At 47.7% G+C, this 18,382-nt stretch overlaps 5 protein-coding genes across 5 annotated transcripts; 3 read left to right on the forward strand and 2 right to left on the reverse strand.

Moving 5' to 3' along the window:
- The first annotated feature begins 2,252 nt into the window (after positions 1-2,252).
- steC (uncharacterized protein) lies at positions 2,253-6,874 on the forward strand. The gene is made up of 5 exons (XM_041287981.2): positions 2,253-2,704; positions 2,847-3,222; positions 3,281-3,354; positions 3,418-3,569; positions 3,627-6,874. Exons 2-5 carry the CDS (start codon positions 3,041-3,043, stop codon positions 5,904-5,906), a joined length of 2,688 nt encoding a protein of 895 aa, XP_041140272.1. The 5' UTR covers positions 2,253-2,704; positions 2,847-3,040; the 3' UTR covers positions 5,907-6,874.
- F9C07_2279941 (mitochondrial 54S ribosomal protein uL5m) lies at positions 6,607-8,002 on the reverse strand (the record flags this gene model as incomplete). Its single annotated transcript, XM_041287969.2, has 3 exons — positions 7,572-8,002; positions 6,804-7,496; positions 6,607-6,730 (listed from the first exon to the last, which is right to left on the reverse strand). The coding sequence occupies exons 1-3, from the start codon at positions 7,823-7,825 to the stop codon at positions 6,607-6,609; spliced, it is 1,071 nt and encodes a 356-aa protein (XP_041140271.1). The 5' UTR covers positions 7,826-8,002.
- Positions 8,003-8,353: 351 nt separating this feature from the next.
- Positions 8,354-11,245, forward strand: F9C07_1134545 (ubiquitin carboxyl-terminal hydrolase-domain-containing protein). The gene is made up of 5 exons (XM_071507601.1): positions 8,354-8,533; positions 8,602-8,688; positions 8,744-9,118; positions 9,179-9,797; positions 9,850-11,245. Exons 1-5 carry the CDS (start codon positions 8,468-8,470, stop codon positions 11,007-11,009), a joined length of 2,307 nt encoding a protein of 768 aa, XP_071365995.1. The 5' UTR covers positions 8,354-8,467; the 3' UTR covers positions 11,010-11,245.
- A 236-nt stretch (positions 11,246-11,481) lies between these two features.
- F9C07_10883 (vacuolar protein sorting protein DigA) lies at positions 11,482-14,490 on the forward strand (the record flags this gene model as incomplete). Its single annotated transcript, XM_041287979.1, has 3 exons — positions 11,482-11,692; positions 11,765-14,345; positions 14,406-14,490. The coding sequence occupies 3 exons, from the start codon at positions 11,482-11,484 to the stop codon at positions 14,488-14,490; spliced, it is 2,877 nt and encodes a 958-aa protein (XP_041140269.1).
- Positions 14,491-14,697: 207 nt separating this feature from the next.
- F9C07_2279944 (uncharacterized protein) lies at positions 14,698-17,514 on the reverse strand. The gene is made up of 7 exons (XM_041287968.2): positions 17,204-17,514; positions 17,029-17,141; positions 16,121-16,972; positions 15,981-16,067; positions 15,635-15,927; positions 15,104-15,545; positions 14,698-15,016 (listed from the first exon to the last, which is right to left on the reverse strand). Exons 1-7 carry the CDS (start codon positions 17,375-17,377, stop codon positions 14,839-14,841), a joined length of 2,139 nt encoding a protein of 712 aa, XP_041140268.1. The 5' UTR covers positions 17,378-17,514; the 3' UTR covers positions 14,698-14,838.
- Between the last annotated feature and the right edge of the window lie 868 nt (positions 17,515-18,382).

An 18,382-nucleotide genomic window follows, 5' to 3' on the forward strand; every position in this document is an offset into this window, starting at 1 on the left:
ATAACATAAATATCTCTTGGTGTGCATAAGTTCGTCAAGCCATCCTATTGAATAAATACCTGGATCCTTCCCCGATTTCCTAGCGTGGCCTTATTGCTCGCCACCTCATTGCCAACTGCCTTGCATGCACGCCTGACTCCCTGCAAATCTTCTACCTCTACAAGCACTTAGAGTATTGCGCAATTCTTGTAGATATTATCCCAATGTCTTAAAGGTTCAGTGATTGAAGTTTTCTGGACCGGCGCATCCTTCCTGCTCGCCAACACGGCATCCTAGCTTACATTTGGGTCTTTGATCGCTAACGTTTGGTCGCAAGTATGTTGCCACATTATCGCTGTTGTATGCGGGAGCTTTGCTATAGTATTTGTAGGACGAGGTACTCAGGGCTCTGTCGGCGGAGGTATCATTAGCCCAATCGAGATCGTCGTTACCGATCTTGTACATATGCGAGCGAGGGACATAGATTGATCACGCATTATTGACTACTGAATCAGTTACAGGGCCAGTAATAGGTGGTTCTTTTGCGGAGGCTGCTTCCTGGACTTGGATTCTCTGGATTGGTTTTTTGATTTGTGGCATTGGATTGGCTACAGTCATCGCACTTCTTAAACCAACGAAGGTGTCTGGATATCATAGGTTCTATCTCGAAACTTCCCGGATTTGATTAGTTGGGTACCCTTCTTCTGACTGCTTCCAGTATGAGCTTTCTGTTGACAATTTATGGGACAACGGGATGATCCCATCGTCCTCGTGACAACTAATTGTACCTCTGGTGCTAGGCATCTTTAGTCTTACACAAGAAGCAAGCGTGCTTAGTCAGATTGTTAAATATATAGACCGGCATTGAAAGACGGTATGTTGCTATGATCAAGGCGTACGCACGCAGTCTTAATAATGCTTGGGCGGTTGTGAAAAGATTGGCCTTTATGGGCTCATGACGAGCCTTTGACAAAAGAACTGGGTGTCAATAAGCCAGAAGAATCAGAACAGTAGCTTCTTGAGAAATGTGATTGTTCCTGTATTCTCTAGTGGTTTGAAATGCGTTTGGATGAACATAGTATTACTGTTGCTTAATAGCTAGCAGGGAATATCCACACGTCTCAACCTCATGCAACTCTAGGGCTAACTCGGTTTGATTCTTTTGGTATATATTGCATTGTAGTAATTTTAAAGTTGGCTTACATGGAAGCAGCGGGCATCTGATGCTATTACTTTGCTAAAATGTACGGAGTATATAATACCCTATGTAGTCCCTGACATCGATAAGGTTTCTAATAAAACGATAGGGTAAATCCAGATAATTATTACTATAACACGAAGGTCCTTGAATGGACGTTACCCCTTACATACCTTTCAACAAATCGCTCAATTGGAATCCAGAAATTATAAGATACCTACCAGTGTTGTATGGAATAAATGGCATCTTCTGTTGGTTTTGTCACAGGACCCCATCAAGAAGAACGCCAGACCAGTTGTACAACATCCATCAGGACTAGAATATATCCTCTAACTTTCAATCGATGTTAAAATTACTATAAGGACGCACCTCATTATGGAGCTAGCAGTTGTCAGCTGGTTTCACACTGGTTACTTTTATATCAGTCGGTTTAAATGAATTCCACTAAATTATAGTCTGCACTTGAGATAGAAGTGACCCACATGAATAAGTGATAGCATTGTTCTTCGTAGGTAAATATACTACTAGCTACGGTTTTTATTTTGTTTCTTTCAGTCTGATATTGCAGTGCCGCTTTTACAAATCAGGAGTACGTACTATAAGAAATTGTCGGTAAACATACTAACTAACTAAGCAGATACTGGTGCGTGTGCGGAGCAGTTGATAATCAAACCTATCAATGAACCCCAGGTTTTTATCTATTTACTGCTGTATAGAATTTTGTTAGTATTGTACAGAGTAGTAATTTATGAATACCTTGCCTGCCTATATAGTTATTGAAGAATATTTCAAGAAGCAGCCAAACCTGTAACACATTCAGTTTCAACCAAATGGGGTACACAAAAAAAATAACAATGAAAGAAAAACAATTAAGCAATTGCTCGGCTATTCACTGATTGAAGTTCATAGAAACCATGGAACCAGGGTAGAAGCGACGGCGCAAACCGCCTAAGAATAGTGCAAAAGTTCGATGCCGCCGCTAAACCGGGAAAGGGCAAGGAGCCTAAGGCTCGGAAAGGGAGCAGCTGATGGGCCATTGTTTCAGATCCGGCCCCCTGACAGCCTATCATCCGGCGCGGCGTGTTTGAGAAGATCCCACTCAGTACGCATGTCGGAGGCCCATCGTTTCCCCCCCCTCCGATCGGGCCCAGACAGATACCAAGTCTGTAACGAGACTAGACGGTTTTAGATACCAGCAAAAACCTTAAGGTGAGAAGAGCACAGCAACGGTGTTGATTTCCTCCCTCTCCACCACGTTCCCCTCGCCATCTGGTTCCCAAAGGGATCACCGGTTACTGTCCATCGCCCTTCTCCGAACCTCGAGCGCTATCCCACCTCGTCTCGCCTTTTCTTCCCCTCTTATCCTCCCTCCGCTAGTGGGAACGTTATCGCTGATAACCCCCGATCGTGAACCTTCCACAGAGTGCACTCGAGCGTAAGCCTGGATGAGAGAGTTGAACCGGTGGGTTCGGTTGCGATTCACTGTGCAGTCGCTGTTGTGTTGACCTTCAGCATTGGCCTTGATCGGTACGAACCCATTTCCCGTGTTTTGGACCCTCATCTCGTTTACTTCTATATTTGGAAATCTGTGCTCGCTTGATCCTTGTCTTCGTCTGTCAAACCCCTTTTAGGAAATTGATGGAGCTAATATGTACCTGGAATCCTGCAGGCTACTCTGTATCATGCATTAGACGATTTCGGACGTCTGCTTGGACTTGACGTTTCCACAACGCCGCACGAGCCAATTTTTCGCCAGTTACACAGGGGGAAAGGATAAGGGGGTGACAGTTTGCTTGCAGACGTGATCTATAGTTATTGCCGGACAATTGGGACGAGACTCTAAGGTTGCTTCCCCTTTCAACCATGCTGGCAAAAGCTACGTATTCTTCTCCATTGGGGATGTCCACATCCCAGACACCAACGACGTCCTACCACTCTGGACCATCCCAAAAAGCAATCTTTACAACGCATCAAGATGGAATGTCATTCACGAGCCCCACGGAGTCGGAGTTCTCGGAGGCACAGGATGGACTTGAGGCAGTCAGGTACGTTATCCATGTACTATGGAGAGAAGGATATTGCGGGCAACTGACACCTCGATAGATCCTGGGATGAGAAACAGGTCATAACATGGTTACATAGCATCAAGTGTGGGCAATATGAATCCTTGTTCAAAGGTAGCTTCTGAATCTCACTGATGTTACAGCTGCGCGCTATGAACAGACGCTGACAGCATATAGCGAACAACTTCAATGGCAACAATCTTATCGAGTGTGATCAGAAGATTCTGCAAGAGATGGGCATTAAAAAAGTCGGTGATCGGGTGCGCATTTTCGTCGCCATTAAGCAGCTCAGGAACAAATCGGTTGCCAACCGAAAACAAAAGAACATAGTAGGTTACTGCGGATCAAGGTATTGTGTGTTAGGAGCTTCTACTGACCCGATGCAGGATCAATTGGCCGCGCTTGAGTCAGCATATACACCTGCCTCATCTCAATCTAGTCGCCCCTCAATGGGCCGCCAACCAACTTTAAATAATCGCCGCTTCTCTCATACCGCTGATAATGCCCATGGCTACAAACCACCGTCACGGCCAGGATCGCCCCTGCGGGCCCAACGTTATGTTGCTAGCCCGATGGAGAGCGCTCGCAAGGAACAAGGGCAAGGCTACTTCAGTCACAACTCCTCTGGTGGTTCCGGTGCCACTCGGAACCCATCCACCCCCAACGAGGGGCAGAGGAGCCATTTAAGACAAAACTCTAGCATTGATGGCCTGACAATGGGGTCTCTTCCCCCTAACTCGCCTGTTATTAGAATAATCTATACTGGCGGACAAACAAAAGTCTTAAATATCAAGCATTGCAAGACGGCTGATGAAATTATACTGTGCGTGCTCAAGAAGCTGCAACTCCCTGAGCATCAATATCGGAACTACTGCTTCTATGTGTTAGATGGCCTGGAACCAGACCCGTCGAACTGCAGGAGGCTGGCGGATCATGAGCTTATGGAGATTTGTGAAAGTAACCACAAATCTGAGCGTGGTCGTCTCATACTACGGAAGATTCATGCTGGAGAGCCAGACACGGACGAGCTTCGGCGTGCCTCTCAACTCGCCATTGATGAAAGCCAAGCGACGCATATCAATGCCCTGAATAGCTCAAATCCACGCACACAGTTTAAGATCCAACAACTCACCGGCGAACCTTGGCATAATATAAAACAACCGATTTCACCCATGTCTGCTCGGCATCAAAATTCGAGTGAGCACGATTTGCAAGTGCTGAATACGGAGCGACACGCCGTGTCCAAGTTACGATCGTTCTTTGGGGCTCGACCGCCTAGCGAGATGATTATCCACGAGATCACATCTTACTTCCCTAGTCACCACCGGGAAGATATTGAGAAGACCATGCGCATGTCAATTCGGAGGTCGCAGCGCCTAAGCCGCGCAGCAAGTCGATTGAGTGTCGTGAGCAATACAAGTTACGCATCCAGCTTAAGAGATGCACCTCCTATCCCCAGTATTGCTGATACCTGGCTTAATACTGGTGCTCAACCCACTCGCGCTTCGAGGCCTCTTTCAGTTTCCAAGTTTAGCCTTCCTCAAGCAACATATAGAGATTCTATCGCGTCAAGCTCCCTTCAACCGCTTCAGGAAGAGTCCCCCATTGAACCAAATCGCAAATCATATGTTTCTTTCGATAGTGGTTCGGACGATCCCAGCACATCTCGTCAGAGCCTTGTGGATGAGAATGCAAGTGTTGCTGCAACTGACGGAGGCTCACTCAATGAACGACTGAGCGTTCTAGTTGCTGAAGATGGAGAAGAGGAAGATGACGGTCTTAATGACTTCCTCGCTGGAAACAACTTTGCTCCTAAAAATTGGATGAAAGGCTCTTTGATTGGTGAAGGATCTTTTGGAAGTGTGTTTTTGGCATTGCATGCGATCACTGGTGAGCTTATGGCGGTCAAACAAGTTGAGATACCATCGGCAACAAAAGGCACAGAATTCGACAAACGTAAGAACAGCATGGTTACGGCACTGAAACATGAAATTGAACTCCTGCAAGGACTTCACCACAAAAATATTGTCCAGTATCTGGGTACCGCTGCTGATGACCAGTATTTGAATATTTTCCTGGAATACGTTCCCGGTGGATCTATTGCTACAATGCTCAAGCAATACAACACTTTCCAAGAGCCTTTAATCAAGAATTTTGTACGACAGATTTTGGCAGGCCTCTCATACCTGCACAGCCGCGATATTATACATCGTGACATCAAGGGTGCGAACATTCTTGTGGACAACAAAGGTGGTATCAAAATCTCGGATTTCGGTATCTCCAAACGGGTGGAAGCTTCTACAGTCCTTGGCTCTCGGGCCAGCGGCACAGGAGGTGGTCATCTACACCGACCGTCGCTGCAGGGTAGCGTATATTGGATGGCACCGGAAGTTGTTCGACAGACCGCCCACACTAAGAAGGCAGACATTTGGAGCTTGGGATGCCTAGTCGTGGAGATGTTTATAGGCGCTCACCCTTTCCCTGACTGCAGTCAGCTGCAGGCTATTTTCGCCATTGGTAGCAACAAAGCCAGACCACCTGCGCCAGAGCATGCGAGCAAGGATGCTGTTGCATTCCTGGACATGACATTCCAGGTTGATTATGAGCAACGGCCGAGTGCTGACGAGCTTTCGAAGTGTCAATTCCTCGCCACGCCAATTGCATGAAACCAGCCTGGTTGGATGTGAAAACCAAAAAGAGAAAAAAATTTTTTTTTGCAGTGTCTGATCGAGATTGATGAATACCCCAGGCGTAAATGCCGCTAAGCACTTTGAGATTTTTAAGATCTATGAATTTTTGAATGCTTGTGCTTTAATTATCACCCTTTGGTTACTTCACCATTAACCTGGCCCAGGATCAAATTCTCTGGGTTACGCCAAACCTAATTTCATTGGCGGACATATAATGAAATGATGTTGTATAGAACTGAACATAAAGTGTTCTCAATCCACGAAGTTAAACTATTCCATTCTTGTATAATAATAAGCGGGGTTCTGGAAGCTTAATGATACGCATATGTTCACAAATTGAGACTTGCAGCTTTGGGTGGGGCGTTGTGTGTTTGTATCAAGGACACTCAGTCCAGTCCACAAGCGAGGATGTAGGTGTCTAGTACTATGGACTCTTGAACGATCAAACGCCTAAGCACAGCGGATGGGATAATGTGCAATAAAAAGTTCTAATAGAATAGAGCATATTTTACATGAATTTAACGAGTCAACAAAACTTCAATGTTACATATTCAATGCCAAGAAAACAAAGATGAGAGTACAAACATTCGCTTGGGTGTACAGGTCTGGCCTTCGTCAAGCGTTCCTTGATTAAATCTTGCAGATTTTCCCCAAGAAGGGTATCGTTGAGGCTCCTTTAGTCAACCATCTTTCCGTAGAAAGGGATACCCATGGCACTGAGGAGAAGCCGAGCATCCTTGTCCGTCTTGGCTGAGGTGTGGATGGTAATATGGCAACCGGGAATCATCTTCGGAGGATACCTAGAGAACGAACGGACGTTAGCTAATGTGTTACGGGGTCCTGGTTCGGTACTGGCGTCATAGCTAGACTCACATATCATAGTTCACCTCGATTTCAGGGAATAGAGCCACGTTCTCAGGTTCAAGACCAAAGGTGATGTTCCCACTGCTGTCACCACTGCTACCCTTGACACCCTCCCAGTCCTTGATCCTGGGCATAACAACATCAACTAGCTTTCCAAAGAAGTGCAACATATCTTCACCACGAAGCTCCGCCTTGACAGCAACAGTATCTCTGCCTGGTGCAATACTCCAGGTGGCCACGCTGGTCTTGGATTTGAAGGTTTCTACTCTAGCGTTGGATATAGCCTGGACAGCCATTCCTGCAACATGCAACCATGAAGAATTCTCCTGGGCTGCCTGCTTAACGTAGCTGTGAATGGTGATCCGTTCTAGCTGGGGGACATTATTGAAATTGATCGGCTTCCGGAGAAGACGGAGGACGTCACCTCCTCGGGGTCCACGGAGCGGCCTGTTCTTGTGGTATGGGGAGCTATCATCCCATGAGCGAAGACGGGGGGCCTTTGGTGGTGGCTTGAAACCCGGGGGGTTGTGAACATAGCAGAGGGTGAGGATGTCGGACGCGACGGTGGACTGATACGTTTGCTCTACTCGGGGAAGAGAGAAGGGGCCCGGAACATAGAGTCGGGAAGAGGGATCAGATGGCGGAGGGGGTTGGTGAGGGTGTAGAGGACCACGATCATATTTGGGAGAACGGAATTGATAACTAGAAGTTAACGGTTAGAAACCAGCGTTGACGGGGTGCTTGATCTGGATAGCAATGTGGTCGAGGTAAACTCACCGACTTCGTGGCAATTGCTTCTTCCGCGCCTTGGTCCTTGCAATTGGATCGAATGACTTTGCAGTAGCCTCAGAAAGCGTTGTCGAAGTCAGAGAACTCGCCGATTCAAGCTCATTGAGGTCGGCCGGCGCGGCCTTCGACGAGGCTTGGTCGGAGACATTGCGCCGCAAGCAGAAGCCCTGTGGGCGAGCGGTGGGCACAAATGCCCGTGGCAATGACCTTGCCAGATATCTTGATGACTCACTGGCAGCCATTGTGGTCTACAGGGGACGTTGTCGCTGTAGACTAGTTCAAGATTGGGCATCCCAAAAATTGTTTTCCGGATCGGAGACATCGAGTTCGGGACATGATCACGTGGTTAACACAAAGCTGCCTGAAGGGTCTGGCGGCAATCTCAGGCAACGAACAAAAGCTCCGCAGAGAGAAAAGGCAGCGGGAGGATCCACATGTGATCAGCTTCAATCATCCCCGCACCACATCCAGCAAGCTAGGCATCCATAACTTTAGATCGCTGCCGATCCGGTGCCAGAGTCATGGGTTATTGACTTTAGGGCTTCGCAGCACTTTTTGCTTCCCTAGACTGACCTCTGTCGCGCGCTGGATCTGGCGCTCCACTCGAATCGCTCTTGTGTCACCACATGTGATGTCACTGGACGATTTCAGCTGAAGCCTAGTATACGCAACTTCCTCGACTCACATCAGATTTCAGTCATCAGAAGAACTGGACACATGATATGTCTGGTAACATTACCAAGAATTGCTCTCGCGCGCTTCATGGAAATTTTGGAGCCTGAACTAATATCTTCCCCATGTCGACATATATCTAACCCTCATTCCGTGACACCTGTCTCCTGCTCTGAACCCTAATCAGCAAAAACCACATTACATCATACAAAATGAGCGGCATTCACAGGTTTCTTACTAGGCGCGAGCGAAATAGCAGAGATGGAAAGAAGGACGAGGTACAGTGCAGCCCAAGATCGCTTAGGGTTTCCATAAGTTTAGTTTCGCTAATATTGCTCTCTCTCAGTCTTCAAACATTCTTTCTCGTCCCCTTTTCCGTGGCTTCTTTTCGTCGACCCAAGCGCCAGTAGATGCAGACGAGCAACAGAAGAAGGTGAGAAAGGTAGCCTCTAAGTGCATAACTTGTGCAGGGGAGCTTATGAAAGCAGATCAAGCTCCTTGAGCGTCGCATTGCGCAGCTCGGTATCACCAATCTTAAAGAGGAACACTTCGGCTATGCCCTACAATCATCACATGCCCAAGGAGATGTAGACAGAGCGTTTGACTTGCTGCTACTTCTTGAGGACTCTATAGAAGGAATCATAAGGGGATATACGCCAAGTACGAAGCTCCTGGGAGCAGAGAACCGTCAAGGCGTCACCTGTTATTTAGACGCACTTCTTTTTGCGATGTTTGCTCGTTTAGATTGCTTCGAGGCTATTCTATACAAATCCTTCAATGACGAGCCTCGTCGAAAACTTGTCATACTGTTAAGGCTCTGGGTCAACATGCTGCGGTCAGGAAAACTTATAACAACGGATATTGTACGTGCCCTATTCCTTGTTACACTGCGATGGGAAGAGACGCTGACGGAATGTTTGAAGACCAAACACCTGCAGGATGCACTAGCTGAATGTGGCTGGGAAGATGCTGCCAGGTTACGCCAGCAGGATACGTCGGAAGCATTCACGTTTATTACAGGAACGCTGGAGTTGCCCCTCCTTACATTAAAAATGGACATCTATCATACAGGAAAAGAAGATGCGAGCGATGACCACAAGTTTGTTAATGAAAGGTTATTAGAGGTTGCGATACCGGAGCCTCATGATGGAAGCACTGTCACACTCGAAGATTGTTTGGAGTCGTACTTCAACAATCGAATAGAAGTGAAACGACACCTTGAACGGCGTAACACTGTGGGATCCACTAAATCAGTAGACTCACTATCGAAGGGCTCCACGACGCACGTCGAGACAGTGGAAATTAGCCCATCCCCTTCGACATCCCCAACAGCCCTATCACCTCCTCGACTGGATGAAGTGACCCCAATTACATCAGTCACAGAATCAAGTGGCTCAAACACACCTAAGCCCAGACGAAACAGCATCGTCCAAGAACGCTTTATTCCTGGCCCAGAAGGCGATGGAAACGTGACATCTCAACGGAGAGGTTCATATCGGAAAGAAGTCATGATGCCCGCATGGCAGTTCTTTAGTTTGATACGTAAGACCTACTGTTACATTTCTTATACTCGTGGGTGCTAACGTCGATTTAGCTTGGTATACGGATAATACACCGACCAATGATGCACAGGTCGCAGCACATTTTTCGTCAAAACGACCATTACTCGGCATGTGCCTAAAGCGTTATTTTATGTCACCAAACGGTAAAGCCACCCGACTTAATACCTTCATTGATATACCAACAGAGATTGGACTACCCCATTTTATCCAAGATGATAATTTGGATGAAGAGGGTCCGATATACGGGAATTTCAAGCTGTCCTTACAGGCAATGATTTGCCATAGAGGCAACTCTGTTGACTCAGGACATTACATTGCTATTGTCAGGGGCACCAGTGCTGGTGCTCCCCCGACTAGCTCTCATAGCTCGGAGACAGCTTTTTCGGACACTCCCCAATATTGGATGCGATTCGATGACCTGGCCGCGGAGCGTGTGACTTTAGTTGATATCGAACGAGCTCTGAAGCACGAGTCGCCGTATCTTCTATTTTACCAAATCCTGCCGGTCAATGAAGATGCCGCGGCAGTCAACCTCCCAGACACGGCGCCTTCATCTGAAATGTCGGATGATGTTCAGGAATTAGATACTTCAGCAATAGCCCAGAAGTTAAGCACCTCGGGCAGTGATCTTCCTGAGAGTTGCCGTGCTGAGGGACTCCGCTCGAACAGGCCGAGCTTTGAGATCACCGCTCCGGATGATACAGAATTCCTAACACTGGAACCAAATCACAGAAAACATAGTGTGGCCTTCTCCGACGCAGTTGAGTCAAATGCCTCTGGAGGGCTTCAGGTACGAACTGTTCCACCGACGTCACCGAGGCTTGCCCCGAAAGACGATGATAGAGGGAGGAACTCCTTTTCGTTCTCTCGGCATACCTCAAGAAACCGGAGAAGCACGCCGGGCAGCCGTGCAGGAAGCCAAACGAGCGAAAGCAGAATTAGTGCTACATTTTCACGTTTTACTGGTAGACGCAGCAGGGATAAAGTCAATAGCGATGGCTTCTCGACTGAGGACGATGAGTTTGCCGTTGAGAATATGCCACCAGGCGAGGGGGCTATGTCAACAAGCAGTGAAAGCAACGAGAAAAGCCCTACACGCGGAAAGGAAAGCACCAAGAATAAAGGGAAGTCCAAGGAGAAGTCTAGGGAGAAGATTGGGCGAAAGCTGGAGCGGGAGTGCTCAATAATGTGAACGATGACTCTTTGACAGTTTCATGATTAATGCTTTCTCATGACCTCACGTTTCTAGAGGAAGGCACTTGATACCCAGCACTTGTCTTATTTTTTCCTTATCTCAGTCATGCAAGTTTGGGACGGTGTTACTATGTATAGACTACGAGCGAATACAATAGAAATAGATGGTAGGGGTGGGACTCTGTATGACAAGGAGTCTGTATGTGCATCGAACTTATCCGTGGCAAACTGGTCTACAGTAGGTAACTGGTTGTGCTATAATAATTGCTTCTCTGATGTAATAGAACAAGAATAGTGTATGCCTCAGGCAAGAAGAATCATGCCAAGGCATCAACAGCTGTCTAGCTTCCCCATCCCGCCCTATCGGTATCAATCGGTCAGTCGACAGCTTGACACAAGCTCCTCTAGCAACTCCTCAACCCTCGGGGAACCCGCTATGATATAGTGCCTTTTGTCACTACTAGCGCATCATGGCGCTGGATGCATCAAACGGTTATGTTGCTCCCAGCAACTTAACTGAAACCCCCGACTCCGCACTCTTCGATGTCCGACGTGTTCAGCTTCAGTTCCCTCTCGCTGCGGATTTCGTCGCTGCGCAAGTTGCGAACAATGTACTCATCCTGGCTCTTGCAACCAATCGTATTCTTAGAATAGACTTGGAAGCTCCCGAAGACATAGACGGTATGTGGTGCCTTGTGGCTTGCTGAATCTCGGAGTCCCCGCCTCGTTGCGATGTTAATTCGACCGTTTTAGACATCGACCTTCCAAAGAAGTCCTCGGAAATAGGAGTTATTCGTCGCATGTTCCTGGACCCTTCCGCATCCCACTTAATCATTACCACCACCCTTGGCGAGAACTACTATCTCCACACTCAGTCGAGGCAACCCAAGCCACTGTCGCGGTTGAAGGGAGTTTCAATTGAGAGCATCGCCTGGAACCCATCGCTTCCGACCGCTTCTACGAGGGACATACTTTTAGGCGCTACAGATGGCTATATATATGAGGCTTATATCGAACCCTCCACCGAGTTCTATCGCCGCGAGGAGAGATACGTCACCGCTGTGTATAAAGTGCCGGAGGCGTCGCCGGTGACAGGACTTTGGGCGGAGTTGGTTCAAACTCAGTCGGAGCAGAGGCGCGTGTTGATAGCGACACATGGCAAGTTAACGTATTTCCTAGGGCGGACAGGAAGACATGGAAGAGAAGGTGGAGGCTCCATATACACTGATCTCTTCCAACGAGAAACGCCCTTAGTGCATGAGGCCCAAAAGGCTTCAAACGCTGCGCCTTCAACCCTGGCCATATCACCAAGCGTTGCGGATGGTAATCCTGCAAAGGAGTTTGCGTGGCTTAGCTCCCAAGGTGTATATCATGGCCAGCTTCCATACTCTTCCGACAAAGTGAACCAACCGTTTGAGAGTGCGAATATGCTTCCGCGGTCATTTTTCCCAGCTACTGAATCTGCACGAGGAGGCAAAAGACTTATTCAGAATCCTATTACTGCTATGACGCTTTCGCAGTGGCATATTCTAACCCTCGTTGAGGGTAGGGTTATTGCCGTGAACCGCATGAACGAAGAGATTGTTTATGATCAAGCTGTATTGGAGCCGGGACAGAGTACGCTGGGCCTCTTGGCAGACTCTACACAAAATACCTACTGGTTGTTCACCAATCAAGAAATCTTCGAAATCGCAGTCGAGGACGAGGACAGAGATATCTGGAAGGTGTTTCTGCAGAAACAAATGTTTGATGAAGCCCTCCATTACGCACGCTCCAGCGCACAAAAGGATGCCGTTTCCACTGCTTCAGGTGACTTTCTTGCCAGCAAAGGCCGTTTTCAGGAGGCAGCCAAAGTCTGGGGTAAGAGTAGCAAGGGATTCGAGGAGGTCTGTTTGACTCTGATCAATGGTGGGGAGCACGACGCTTTGCGGAAATACCTTCTTGGCCAATTATCAACCTACAAAAAGTCATCGTCAATGCAGCGGATAATGGTTGCAAGCTGGTTGGTAGAGGTTTTCATGACCAAATTGAACTCCCTGGACGACAACATAGCCACCAGCGCTGAAGTGGCGGAGGGAACAAGTACCGAAGATATCAAAGGCCAACTCAGTACTGTCCGCTCTGAGTTCCAGGAGTTCGTCACTAAGTATAAATCGGACCTCGATAAGAAGACGGTGTACGGCATAATCAGTAGCCACGGTCGGGAAGAGGAGCTGCTATATTTCGCCACAGCCGTCAGCGATCACAACTATGTGCTTTCTTACTGGATCCAACGCGAGAAGTGGCCAGAGGCTCTGAATGTTCTCCAGAGACAAAGTCACCCTGACGTGTTCTACAAATACAGCAGTGTACTTATGACCCACGCAGCTACTGGTTTGGTCGATATCTTGATGCGCCAGACGAACCTTGACCCTGAGAAACTTATACCTGCTCTCTTGAACTACAATAAAATGACAAATGTTCCGCTTAGCCAGAACCAAGCGGTCCGGTACCTCAATTTTATCATTGTCAACCACCCAAAACCATCACCTGCAGTGCATAACACACTCATCTCAATACATGCTTCGAGTCTCTCCTCCTCAGAAGCAGGGCTCTTAACCTATCTTCAGTCACAAGCTTCAACTCCACCCCCGTATGATGCCGATTTTGCCCTTCGTCTTTGTATTCAACACCAGCGCTTTCAGTCATGCATCCATATCTACAGCGCCATGGGACAGTATCTCCAAGCAGTAGAGCTGGCTCTGCAGCATGAAGATATTGAACTAGCAGCTATCATTGCTGATAGACCGGAAGGGAACGACAAGCTTCGGAAGAAATTATGGCTTCTCGTGGCCGAGAAGAAGATTCAACAACCTGGAACCGGCATCAAAGACGCTATTGAGTTCCTTCGGCGATGCGAACTCCTCCGCATCGAAGACTTGATCCCGTTCTTTCCAGACTTCGTTGTCATCGATGATTTCAAGGACGAGATATGCAGTGCTCTGGAAGATTACTCTCGTCATATTGACGCCCTGCGCCAGGAAATGGATAACTCAGCACATACGGCACGACAAATCCGATCTGAAATCGCGGCTCTGGATATGCGCTACGCCATCGTCGAACCCGGAGAAAAGTGTTGGCTTTGTTCATTGCCTGTGCTGAGTCGCCAATTCTTCGTTTTCCCATGTCAACACGCCTTCCATAGCGACTGTTTGGGAAAGGAAGTACTTGAGGGAGCCGGTGGCAAAAAGAAGTATATACGGGATTTACAAGCGCAGCTAAACAAGAGCGACATAAGCTCATCTCGACGGGAGGAGATTGTCAAAGAACTAGATGGGTTGATAGCAGAGGCTTGGTAAATATCTCCCCCCTCCTACCAAACAAGAAAAACACTGTGCAGCTAACTCATGGATAGTATCCTCTGCGGAGACCATGCGCTCAAACATATTGATAAGCCATTCATAACGGCCTCTGACGCGGTAGACGACTGGGCATTGTGAGGGCAATGTTTACATGCAATGCTCACTTCGCTTGTACCGTTATCGTTCTATTAATGAGTTATATCCTGGAGCGTTTCTCTTTCCGATTTGACGGGAGTCATTCCAGCGACTTCCGTATGAAAGAATACGATATGTTTATACCATTTGCCTTACAAGTTGTTAGATTATATCCCATCCCAATCCAGAAGTTCTCATATACATACGTAACCTGACATTGAACATTACCCAATATTCTATACAAGTAAAAGAAAAACAGAACGATAGTTTACATGAAAAACAATATACCACCCAAACTTAATACAACCAAGACAGTAAACCATCAGAAGAATCGAATTTTCAAAGTAGTAATCATAAAAGCCTCAAAAGTTCCAAATCCTTCGCAACAGCAGGACTAAAAGGCGCACAATCTTCCAAGAACTGCAGCATTTCTTGGCTCCAGCGCTCCCAGTCGGGGGGCAGTGTACTCCGGAGCCGGGCATCGGGGGAATGAGAAATACAATAGAAGAGGAGGATCTGACCGAAGAATCTACATCGAATCAGTTTTGATAGTCCACTTTAACGAAACATGATGTTGTTCGAGAGGAGCCAGGGGAAGAAGGAAAAGGAGACATACTGAGAACAAAAGGCGAATTTGATCGGAATGCAACTTTTCATGTTTTGGAAGATGCCGCCGACGACGGGCCAGTCCATGGCGTTTTGGAGGCCGCTACGGACTTGTCCGAGGTCGTCTTCTGAGAGGGAGGCAGGGATGCGGAGGGCCTTGTAGAGGTATGGACGGCCGATGTGGAATTTGGCGATCTTGAAACGGCCGCGGAGCATTGCTTCTGAGACGGCGGTTGCGGGGGACAGGGGACGGTTGGGGTCTAGAGGGAGGGGGGAGATGGGGGTTGACGGGGATGTGATGGGGGTTGTGGTAGTTGGGTTGTTGGGGTTTGCCGGGGTGGTTGCGTGGGTATCTTGGAATTGGATGGCGGGTGGGAGGTTGAGACGCCATTGCTCCAGCTGATGGTGGAGCTCTGAGTTGATAGCTGGGAGTGGGAATGTCCCTGAGTCGGCTGTGTGTGTTTTTTGCACTGTTAGTTTTTATGACTGATTGTTATATTGAATCCGGTGAAGGGGAAGGTTGAAGTGGTATGTGGCTTACAGTAGAAGTACAATGAGTGGCGGATGCGAGTGAGGATGATGCGGTGGGCGACCTGCGCGAGGAAATGATATTGGAAGAAGGAGTCGTCTACCTCTTGTGAGGAGGATCGAGGGGGCACCAAGCCAACAGTTTCGAAAGTGATGAATTTTGGAATGGGCACGAACTCCTCGAGTCGGGCTAGACCACTGGGAGGGAGATGCAGCTCTTGCACTAGGATAGTCTCGTTCATTAAGCAGTTCCAGTATACGCGGGATTTCATATCACCCTCCCATTCATCGAAATTGACGTCGTGGCTAGAGGTGTTGATCAGTAAACCGCAGAGTGAAGGTAAACCAAATGGACTCACTTGGTCAGCATTTGGAGACAGCACGTCGCAGCGCGATGAATCATAGCCCACGCATCCATTGGGCGAAGGATTTGGCTATAATATACCCTATGTATCTAATTAGCCAATGACCCAAGATAGTAAAGAAATGGGTCGCGTACGATGACAACATATAAAATTGACAACTCTGGAGGTCGTTATCGCACATCAAGAAACCAATGCGTCGACGTGCCTCATTGAAGAAACGTAGACCCAGCGGCTCCTCATGGATCACCGCCATCCAATCTGGCGGTTCAAAACGATTGCTCCGAGTACCAGGTAGCGGGTAATTCCCTTCTTGATGGGCTTGAACAGCATGACAGCCCAATGCTAAAATATTTAGAACTAGACAGCTTTCCATTGTGTAGCCGAATCCGCTCTCAATTGCTGCCCAGATTGTGAAGGAAAAATAGAAGTTCTTATCTATAATTGGTGTGAAAGGATTAAAGGTAGCGAAAAATGCGTCGGAAAGACCTTTGATCATTGCCAGCGGGAGTGCCTCTAGCCAGTCATCACCAGCCTGTGGAGGATATGGACAAATGTACATTGGGAGCTGAGGTCTTTTGGCTTCTATGTCGATAACGTAGTTCTTCCCTAGTCTTTCATGGGCTTCGAGTAGTCTCTTGGGAAGAATATCCCGGGCCCCTGGCCAGAGAATCACCCCATGCTGACTGAATGAGATTGAGACTAGTCCGTTCGAGTTTGTGACTTTTTGATTCTCATCAAACTCAAAGTCGTCGTGTTCTATAGCGTCAGGAGTAAGGCCCTGTGCCAGGGGATTCGTAACAGACGTTCGGATGTTGATACCCTGACTGCTGCGGCCCGGGGTGCTCGTATCTGACGGGCTATCAACCGTTCGAGGAATAGGCCTCTGACGGGACTGTAAATCATTACAGATAGATGCCGGAAGATTTTCTAGTTTGGTCTCCATTCGATGGAGAGTGCTCATGATCAAACTGAGCGAATGGTCTCGCCTGCGGCACGTTAGTAAAAAGCAATTGGTAACTAATACGCTATAGAAGTTACGTACTTGGACGATTTGCGTTCGTTGTAAACGCACTCTAGACCGAGGGACTTGCACAGACCACATTTTGGTCGGGATTCGTCGCATCGGGTCTTTTTGAGCCTGCATGTTTCGCATGCCTATTATACGGGTTAGAGCGGGGAGCGTAAATTCACAGCTGGAGACATCAACAAAGACCTACTACTGTGGCAATGAAATTCCGAGGCTTTTTGCTCGAGCCTGCCGACTGTGGCTGATCTTGCGTGGGCGAGAGGAGGTCATTGATAGGTAATAAACCATTATGACTGTTATCGATATGCTCCGGCGGCTGCGAGCCACCGGGAGAGAATGACTCTTGGTATGAGCGCTTGCTCATTGTGCATGATTGGGCAGGAGGAATAGCCTCGGCCGAGATTACCGCAGGAAACCTGGATGCCAGTTCATAATTGCGACGCCAGAGATGAATCTGATATCGCGATCTTTTCCCATGATTGACTGATTCATTGGATTTCTGCCGGAGTGGAGGCGCCGGACTCCGACGGGCCAATCACCGCCGGGTCATGTGATGATATCGATGCTTATCGTTATTTTGACCCGAATCTTATAAAAAGAGATTCATCTTCAGTAAGCTTATAGCAGGAAACTGGACTTGTTTGCTGCTTTGACCATTCAAGCTCAAGCTATCTCTTAGTTTAGAGTTATTCAAGCATTTACCCCAATTTAAAAATAACTCTCGGACCTTCAATATATAGATATTTATGTGTATATCTATATGCACCATCCGTTTCAGGCTTGAATACAGTGTGGGCTTAAGTTCTTCCTGTCTTGCATCCACTATTCCACCTAGAGGTTTGCCCAATCGACATCCTTCAGGGTCATTGAAGGGGCGATGGGGAAGTAAATCCCAATCATCAAATACTACGTCCATTGGACCAATATCGATAAGTGTATCGGTAAATTCATCGCCTCCTATATCCGTGAATATGTCCATATGATCCATTGGCAGGTTGGAGGAGATCGATGCTCCCGGTCGTGTCTTCAGAGGCGGTCTCTCAAGCCGAGCATTTAGCGCGTGATCAAGCTGCTTGGAAAATGAATGTCTTCGTTCATTATACAAGGAATAGTTGCTATCAGTAGGATCTGAACTCGTTTCCAGGTCAGCAGCTAAAACGTTGAGCTGACGATACAAGTCGGCCCATGATAATGGAGTGGACATGTCCTTGCCGAGCTCAGCACACTTCCGAAGTGCATTGGCCAGCACAATTGCGCTTGGCAGACTGTAATTCCATAGCTGTCTTGAAGTCAATACTTTGCTGAATAAAACTCCAGGAAGGCTCTAGCTTCTTACAATCGTGGCAGTGTCTTTGGAAGCCCCGAACTT

This window comes from Aspergillus flavus, chromosome 1 (genome assembly GCF_009017415.1).
Source record: "Aspergillus flavus chromosome 1, complete sequence".
Lineage (NCBI taxonomy): Eukaryota > Fungi > Ascomycota > Eurotiomycetes > Eurotiales > Aspergillaceae > Aspergillus > Aspergillus flavus.